General features: G+C 47.1%; 1 protein-coding gene and 1 long non-coding RNA gene across 2 annotated transcripts; both read right to left on the reverse strand.

Annotated features, from left to right (window-relative positions):
* Positions 1-1,161: 1,161 nt before the first annotated feature.
* On the reverse strand, positions 1,162-5,453 carry LOC111840313 (uncharacterized). The gene is made up of 2 exons (XR_002837384.2): positions 4,114-5,453; positions 1,162-1,845 (listed from the first exon to the last, which is right to left on the reverse strand). It is a non-coding gene; the product is annotated as an uncharacterized lncRNA (long non-coding RNA).
* A 2,511-nt stretch (positions 5,454-7,964) lies between these two features.
* LOC111840312 (twist-related protein 2-like) lies at positions 7,965-8,883 on the reverse strand. The gene has a single exon (XM_023804980.2). The coding sequence runs from the start codon at positions 8,572-8,574 to the stop codon at positions 7,999-8,001; it is 576 nt and encodes a 191-aa protein (XP_023660748.2). The 5' UTR covers positions 8,575-8,883; the 3' UTR covers positions 7,965-7,998.
* Between the last annotated feature and the right edge of the window lie 423 nt (positions 8,884-9,306).

Consider the following 9,306-nt stretch of genomic DNA (forward strand, 5'->3'; position numbering starts at 1 on the left):
TTACTTTATTTACTTAAAGGATTTCTGGTCACGTGTGCCCTGTGATTGTTTGTTGCCCCATCCTCGGTTGTTCCCTGTCTTGCACCCATGGCCTCTGGGAATGGGTCTGGACCCTCGTCAAACCCTGAATACAACCAGTGCAGAGGGTGGATGGATGGATGGATGGATGGATTTCTGGTTGATAGAGGCTTTGGAGGAAAATGACCTGAGGCTGCGAGTTGAAGGTGTTTCCGGAGAGGGAGTGCCTCCCTTCTGCATTCCATCCGCACCAGCAATAAATATTTTGAAGCCCTTAACATAAAACTAAGCCTTTACATTTGCAATTAAAAGCATCTTTGGTCTGGCTCAGCAGACACGTCGGCTTAATGAAGCAATTTGGGATGTCTGGCGCGGAAAGCAGCCTGTGATGCCGCCCCGAGACGCCGCTGTGGAGGAGGGGGCGGGGGGAGCTGAAGCAACGGGAGGTTCAGTCAATCTGAGGGGGGTTGAAAATGCTTTAGATCAGTGCTTCCCAATCCAGTCCTTGGGGACCCACAGACTGAGGGTCCACATTTTTGTTCCATCCCAGCGGACTGTCTGGCTGGGAGCCAAGAGGGAGCAAAAACATAGACCGACTGTGGGTCTCTGAGGACCGGGTTGAGGAAACACCACCTTAGATGTTGACTGAGTCCTTACCACCATGTCCAGTCTGTAGTCCTATGTAAACAAAAGCCAGATTACAGCCAGTTTTACAGTGACCCAAAGTGTATCTTGGGAGGGGGGGGGGGGGTTATGGTGATTGATTTAATGTTGAAATTAAAGAACAGTCTTTAATAGTGACTGCACTACATCAGCTTCTAAAGCCAGTTGATTTATTTGTGTCTCAGTGAATTTCCCCAAAACATACATTATTTATTAAACTTAATTAAATCATCCATCTGCATAACAATCCACAGTAAACAGTACTAGTTGTAAAACCCTCGCAATTATGTATAAGCCTCACTTTCCCACTTTAAGCATTTAGTGTAACTGGCATTGTAATTATATTTTTTTATGTACATTTTGTTCAAAAAAATATGCATAGATGGTTTGGTGTTATGCTTTGGTGTTGGTCTGCAGTTAATATGAAAAACAAGTGGATTGTAAAGGATGGGTCAGAAATTACAGCAGTAACTGCAGAGACTGTGCGCAAAGCATGTTTTATTACCTACAGAGCAAGGCAGTGAACATTTACCACAAGTAGAAGGAACTGGAGCCCACAGTGGTGCCCAGCCTGGACACGGCTCAATTCACCAAAACACCGTCGTGTCTCACTGAGTGCCAGTGAGCACTGCATTTCTCTGGAAATGTGAATGCAGCTTCAGGTATGGGAAACTGGGATATTGTGCATCTCAAATACAACCTGATGTCCTTCGTTTTTCGGAAGTAGCTTCTCTGCACGGTCTACCATTATAGGTTACTGATCTGGTCACTCTCCTTATATCAGAGGACACACAAAACCACGTGGCTAAGATCACTTCCTCTTCGTCCCAATAAGGCAGCCCCTAAAACACTAATTAAATCAGGCCAGTGACCAGTCCATGCTTTTGATTCCATGCACACGTCTCAGATAAGGCAGGGGGCCATGTTACAATGTGCTTCACAGCCAAGCCATCCCAAGCTGAAGCGTAAACTCCGTAATGATTCCCATCGTCTAGATAGATGCCAGCGTGTCTGGTCTCTGCGGTGGTCCGTGCCGAGGCCACTGGGGGCGGCGGTCTGTCCGACATCGTCTGTCCCGCGAAGCCTGCTGGGCTCAGATGGCTGGTTTTTGCAGCCCGTCTCTCTGCTGTTGGACAGCCAGCCAGGACACGTTCAGGGACAGAGCTAAGGAAGGGCAGAAGGCAGGAGAAAGCTGAGGCCCATCTCACTGCTTCACTTCTCCTGGCGTTATACACATAAATGTGTCTGACATATAATCATACATCATGCATTCATGTATGAAACCCCTGACATACACCCCCGTCTAGCCTGTCTCAATTTAACAACAGCTTTAATTAACTGCCAGGAAACTCTAACTGTATTTATACATAAAATGGGAAGTGCATGGCATGGCACAATGAAAGACACAATGAAAGAGTACTGTGCTATTTATACTTCTGTCAGGACCTGATTGATTACTGCTTAATGACAACCCTGATTTCATGCGGAGAGAGATAGATAGAGAGAGAGAGAGAGAGAGAGATCTGAGAGCGAGCAGAGGAGGGGGGGGGGGGGGCTGCATAGAGGTCATCACCCCAACAGAGAAGATACACCACAATGACTCAAAGTACACTTTTCAGAAATATTACATACCATAAATAATGCTGATGCATCACTGCATGGTGCAACTCAGATAACTTGTTACTTTCTATAATATATGAGCTCACAGAGATATCGGGCATATATCCATCCCTCCATCCATCCTCCTGCTTCATTACAGGGTCAGCGTATGTATACACAGCAATTAAACTGGACTGTAATGAAGTCCTCTCAGACGTATTGGACTGCAGATGGGAATGAGATTCCTTTGTGCTGCCTGTAACTGCTGAGGCACTGAGTGTGGAACCACATTCGCGTGTCGATGGCAAACATCTGCAGAAGCTGCTGAACCAATTTTGTGATCGAGATAATCATCTATAAATTATCCACTCGGCCTGTAAACCAAAAATGTTTTTTGGCTCTTGTATACCTGTCAGTCAGAGAGAAACGTCTGGTAAATTTGAAACATTGAGTAATACCAGTTTACATTTCACTTTTGTACTGAATATACTTATTTCATTATGTAAAAAAAGAAAGTCTCAACCATTGGCATGTATTGTCACAAAATATTAATTAAAGCGTATTAATCCTATTTGTGACAATACTCGACTAGTTCAGTAAATCTATACTTTTCAGAGAACGTTGCTCTAAATGTTGTTACTATTACAGCTATTTTTATTCAGCATCAGTATGAATCAGTCATTCTTTCAAATAGTTCTAGTTCTAAATGCTATGTACTGCTTTGAATCAGTATGGGACATGATGGGTACAATTTACTTGCCGTAACACAGATAACTTAGCTAGCTCAGTTAGTACTCAATAACAAATCATGAAGTAATATAGTTCATGCATGAAATACAGGACTATCATGAATGATTAATGATAAATGAACATGGGATCACTATGTAACTAACACTTAGTTACTTGTTAATTAATACATTAGTACATAGTGTGCTACATTATGTGCCCCTTCAAGTAAAGGTTACTGACATGATTTGTCCTGTTTTATATATACACATTGGTTCATACCTACACTAAGTCCCCAGAAGGGTCCAAAATATAATTTAATCTAGACCGCACAATTGACCCCCCCCCCCCCCCCCCCCCAGGCAACATTGTTTGAAATCTAAGGGGGTGGGGCTGGGGGTGGCATCCCTTATTTCTTCAGACTGAAAGTAGTAAGTAGTAACCCCCAGCCATGGTCAGGCATTTGCTGCTGTGGAAACCCGTATCAGCACCAACTGGGGGGGGAGGGGGGGGACTGGGCACCTTGACACCACAGCAACGGCTGCCATTAACCACAGGAACAGCGGCTGGGAATGCAGTCACAAGAAGGGTCTTTCTGCTCACAAAAGGCTCCCTTAAATAATAATACTATCGTAATAATGATACTTTATTGATCCTGTGGGGAAATTCTCTTTACGCCTCCCCCGCTTGCTCTCTGCTGGTGAGAGCTAGCTGGCCGTGAAGGGCAGCCTCCTGTTGCAGCACCCGGGGAACTGGGGGTCAAGGGCCGTGGACCCGCTGACATGCTAAGGCTGGGCTCAGACCGGCGACCTGCCCATCACAGGCTCAGAGGCTTAGCCCCCTGAACCTCAGGCTGCCCACTTAAGAATTAACAGCAGCTCTTAAATGGTCACGTCACCTTAAGTGTTCAGATAGGAAGCAGCGTGCAGCTGAGTAACGCGTGACTGCTAATCGACAGAGTATCCTCACCTGGAGGCAAGATCAACTAAAACACGCCTCTGAGCTTGTACATGGTTTAAAAAGTGTATTTCCAGGGGTCTCTCACTATTTATCTCTGCACTATACAGATACAGCTATATTTTGTTAAAGTCAATGCTTTAAACATACCTAATTAGTCATTAATCAGTCCATAGCAGGGCTGGGCGATCTTGACTGCAAAGGGCCGGTGTGTATGCAGGTTTTTGGGGTAACCTTTAGGTCAGCTGTTCAAACCCAGGTGTGAGGACTCTCCAGCCAACCTAATTAGGGAGTTACAGCGAAAACCTGCATAGACAATAGCCATTTCTGGGTCCTGGCATGCAGGGGTGTGGCCCTTCCAAAGGCTCTGGGGCCGGTTGGGAGATGAGACAAACACTTCTCCCAGGTCCCACCTGAGTCCTGGGTCCAGGCTCAGCGAATAGCACACACTGATTCTCACAAGCACACCCTGGCCATACCCAGGCCCAACAGTATGGGCAGCATTGCACTTAACGTGACACTAACACATTAGCAGGAAGCTGAGGGATTCTGCAGATTTACTGTATCAGGTCCCGCTCTCCCCTGCCTGAACTGAGCCTGTGTCTGTTTTCAAAGCCATGCAATGCTGCACAACCCTGTCCTGGACAGAAGGATTTACTTACAATGGTTAAGGACTCAAAGTTGAGGCAGCTTCCATCCACTCACCAATATCCAGAGGGAGCCCTTGTCCACACTAACAATAAAAAAATTTCCATTCACCTGCACACACTGCCTGAGAAATAATCCTCTCTGCATCACCAGGGAAGGCTGAGTTTGAGTTACCAAGGTCTAAAACACATTCTGGCTTATTTCCACAAGGCCAATAAAAGCCACCACAGTGGGATATTGTGTATTTTGGTATCTGAAACAGTTTGTATAGTGGCCAAACCCTATCAAACCAGAGATTAAAATTCATCTATAATCGGTGACAATAAGGCAATGATTCCACATCTGAAAGCACGTTTTGGGTCCCGCTGTTATTGATTTATGCCTGTTCTCTCTCAGGTCAGTATAAATCATTGCAGAAATGTTTTATCGCCACACATTTACTACACACATATATTATCTCTCTCATTTTGCAAGACGACCGAATTCTGGCGAGTCAGCTGGATTAATGCTTTATACTGATGGAGGTGCTGCATTTGCAGTGAGACAGACACGCAGGCTCACGCGGCCCAAGCAGCTGCTGATGGCTCATTCTCCCATGTCTCTGCTCAGCTCTGCTTCCGCGATCATTCTTGCCCAATACATTCGGGGAAAAAAACAGATTGATAAAATGTTTGTCTTATAGAGATGCTAGAACGCTGCAAATTTTAATTTCCAGTTAGAATGTTTTGAGGGACGTACTCAGAAAATCTATTGTCACAAACACCCCAAACAATGTCCGTATGTGCGCCTAACAGTGCCTCACAACTGCTTCCAATCTAAAGCTTCCTGATGTCTAAGCTCTGCGGGGCCTGATTGCCCCAATCTGGAGACGAGGTCCTGCGGGGGGGGGGGGGGGGCACAGTGGGGGGGGGGGGGGGCAGCTCAGCTCTGCCACTCGCATTTCTCTCTCTCTCTCTCTCTGTTCTGCATCATCTGCCTTGCTCAACCTTGCTAGTGCAGAAAGTCAGAACGTTTGCGGGAAAAACCAAAGCTGGTACACGTGTGTCTGCGGCGGAGACGTGGCCTCATCCGAAAGTTTGCTCAGCGCCACTGGGTCTGAAGGGCTGGCCACTTAGAAACGTCTGACAGGACATGCAGTCACGCTTCACTGCCAGTTGTGCTGCATTTTGAGCTGAAACGACATGAGGGGTGAGCGCGCAGTTCAAAGACTTCCGACTTTTCCGGCGTTCAAACGGTGTAATACAGGAACACACTGTGCGGACTGTATAGCCCTAAAAGAGCTGCCTCATTACCAGAATAATGTTCCCCCCTGTGGTTTATATAATGGTACCTTGGTTTTTACTGGGACATCCATAAAAGGGGTAAGCTCGCCACTTTAGATGGCTGACCTCAAAAATGCGCCCTAGCCAACGTGAGGAGCCGCACCCACAATGCAGTTGGGGTGCCTGCTAAGTGCCCATGGGCGAGAAAGTAGAAAAGTACCCCTTTGTCCTATCAGGTGGTCCCTGCAAACTGCAGTGGGTTAGCCAAGGTCAGCTGCCTGCCTGCAAGTCACTGCCAGTGAGCCCTGGGTCTTCTGAGTGCAGTTTAATGAGAATGCTTTTAGACACTGTGAAACACCAGTCCACGGAGAAAGGGTATTTAAAATGACATTTTAAAATATTATTTTACCAGTGTTTATTTTTGGTGCATTTATATTCTTATTGCTAATTTGTGAGTTTCATTTTGAGGTTACTTTCATGTTATGTGCTGGGTGTTCAGTGTATGCAGTTTTCTTTGTATATCATAGATTTGCATTTTATGTCACTAAGTATTATATGTCTTATATATTGTTATTTGTGGTAGTAGGTGTACTAATAGCATTATAATATTTTTCTAGGTATTATTATTGTTGCTGTTGTTATTACTGGTGGTAGTACCAGTAGTGACCCATAATGCTCTTTGGGACAGAGGAAAGAGCAGCCTGGGGCAGCCTTTAACTACTGTGTACATGTCCAAACATCACCATTACATTCACTGGTAGGTCTCCTAATTATACAATACACAGAGATTATATTAAATTAGAAGTCACCAAAATTTCTGGTTTAAAAAAATTACAAATTAAAAATTACCTAAGAAATAAAACACTAAGTTTCAAATTTGTTACCTCAACCATCCATTTTCTGAAGCCACTTATCTTATTCAAGGTTGCGAGGGGTCGGGAGCCTACGGGCATAAGGCAGGGAGCAACCCAGAATGGGGCACCAACCCATCGCCGGGCACAAGGCAGGGAACAACCCAGAATGGGGCACCAACCCATCACCAGGCACAAGGCAGGGAACAACCCAGGATGGGGCACCAACCCATCGCCGGGCACAAGGCAGGGAACAACCCAGGATGGGGCACCAACCCCAATCACACACACCAATCACTCACACATGCACACCTATGGGCAATTTGGTAACTCCAATAAGCCTCAGCATGTTTTTGGACTCTGGGGGGGGGGGGGACTGGAATACCCAGAGAAAACCCTGCAACAACATGGGGAGAACATGCAAACTCACACACATGGAACATGAGGCAACAGTGCCAAGCCCTTCACCAACCAATCTGCCATTTTTATTTTTAAACCTTTTTTAACACTTGTTACTTTTTATTTCTTAATTTATTCTGGAGCGCCCCAGTGCTCCTGGCTAACACACAACCGCACGCTGGATCTGCCCCTCCTGTCCTCAACAATCTGTAGGTCTGTTAGTCAGGAACCATCTCCTGTGTGGATCATGTCTGTCTTTCAAATGCTTCCTGATTACCTGTATTGACAGCGACACCCCCAGCTGTGCATGGTGATGTAAGTCAGCTAAACACACGAATGAATTACCTTTTAACTTTGTATGATTTTATATTTTTGAAGAGTGAATTAAAATCTCCCAATAGAATACACTTTGAGTATTTCAGTGACATGAAAAAAAAGAAAAAAAAATACCTGCCAATAATTGTGAATGTTTTCATACAGTAAGTGCCAGAGGCAGAAGAGAGCTTTAGCATATGTCAAACCTTAAAATATTAAGTGTAAAATAATAAGTGTCTTTATCTGTGAAAAATAAAGTGATACAACTTCAATACGGGAAGCACTGGAAAGGGATACACTGAAGAAATCAAGGTAAAAATCAAACAGATGTAAAGATTAAAAGGCAATATCAAACATAGACGTCTCATAGTGCAATAAAGGAAGTGCATGGCATTGAAGTGACAGTTTTTAATAATTTTTTTCCCAGAAGCCCTGTGTAGAGGAGCGCAGGTGTAGTGGTAAGGTGTAAATACCTGAGATGGGCGGCAGGACAGCTGAGGTAAGCTGAGGGGGGCTGGGGGGGTAGGAAGGGGGATATGGTGGGGAGGGGGGGTGGTTGGCTAGTGGGGGGTGGACATGGACCAGGCCCCCTCCATCCTCCAGACGGAGAAGGCGTAGCTGAGCCGCTCGTGGGCCAGGTAGCTGGAGCTAGCCAACTTGCCGTGCATCTCGTCGCTCTGCAGCACCTGGTACAGGAAGTCGATGTAGCGCGAGGCCAGCTTGAGGATCTGGATCTTGCTCAGCTTGTCCGAGGGCAGCGTGGGGATAATCTTCCTCAGCGAGGCAAAGGCGTCGTTCAGCGACTGGGTGCGCTGCCGCTCGCGCACGTTGGCGATCACGCGCTGCGTGTGCAGGTCCTCGAAGGGCTGGCTGTCGTGGGGGGCGGAGCTAGTGCCCTGCTGGCCGGCCGCAGCCACTGCCGCGGGGGGGCTCTTCTTGGGCCGCTTAGCTCCTGGTGACAGAAGGTGCGGGGGACTGCCAGCTGACCTTTCCTCAGCCTCACTGTTGTCATTCCTGGGGCACGGCTCTCGCTTACGGGTCCCGCTCGACCCCGTCTTTGGGGGGCGCTCCGCATCCTCCCCCCGGGCTGCTCTGCTCCCTTCTGGTGAGCGTGTGTAGGACAGTTCCTCACGCATGGCGGCTCCTCCTGGAGGTTCTCTGCCTCGCTTCTCTGCCTCGCTTCTCTGCCTCGCTTCTCTGCCTCGCTCTCGCTCCGATTCCTCAGGCCTGTCACTAGCACAGGCTGCTCACTCGCAAGCTGTGGACCAAGCTCTGCGTTTAAGAGGCAGTCTGCCAAATAAAAAGAAAAAATGTGCCAAAGTAGTATACTGGTGCTAACCCATCTGTCCCTTATGGCAGACCTGGACGGCTTTTCTCTCCTGCAGCTGCATGCGTACTGAAAGCACCCCTGGCCCGCGATCCGCTCCACTCTGCAGCCCACCAGTACGAGCTTCTGGTCCTCTCCGCTCCACGTCTACTGTTCTTATAATGCGAGGGGCCTGGCGGGGCATCTGATTGGCCACCCTGAGGTGGAGGGCGTGGCGAGGTCTGCAAGATCTGAAAAGGGATGCCGGCATATTTTGGGGGGTGGGGGTCAGCTGGGTTGGCCAATCCGCCAAAGCGGTGGTAGAATTGTCTGAAGTTTATGCGTTCCAGATTTTGCCCGAAAACAATTTGCTATCTGCCGCCCCCCCCCCCCCCAATTTCCCGTTTCTGACCCCTGACTGCACTTCTACCGAACACCACAAACAAACTTTTGGGTTTAGAGAGACAGGAAAGAAATTTGTACATTTTAAAAATGTGGAAAAAGGTTAAAAGCATGGCATGTATTTTCATTTCCCATTAATTGACAGGTAGCCTTCCACACT

Source organism: Paramormyrops kingsleyae, chromosome 6 (assembly GCF_048594095.1).
Source record: "Paramormyrops kingsleyae isolate MSU_618 chromosome 6, PKINGS_0.4, whole genome shotgun sequence".
Classification (NCBI taxonomy): Eukaryota; Metazoa; Chordata; class Actinopteri; order Osteoglossiformes; family Mormyridae; genus Paramormyrops; species Paramormyrops kingsleyae.

What these genes read in the sequence shown, in the direction of transcription:
- LOC111840312 (XM_023804980.2), bottom strand. Translation starts at nt 8,574, where the DNA reads ATGCGTGAGGAACTGTCCTACACACGCTCACCAGAAGGGAGCAGAGCA.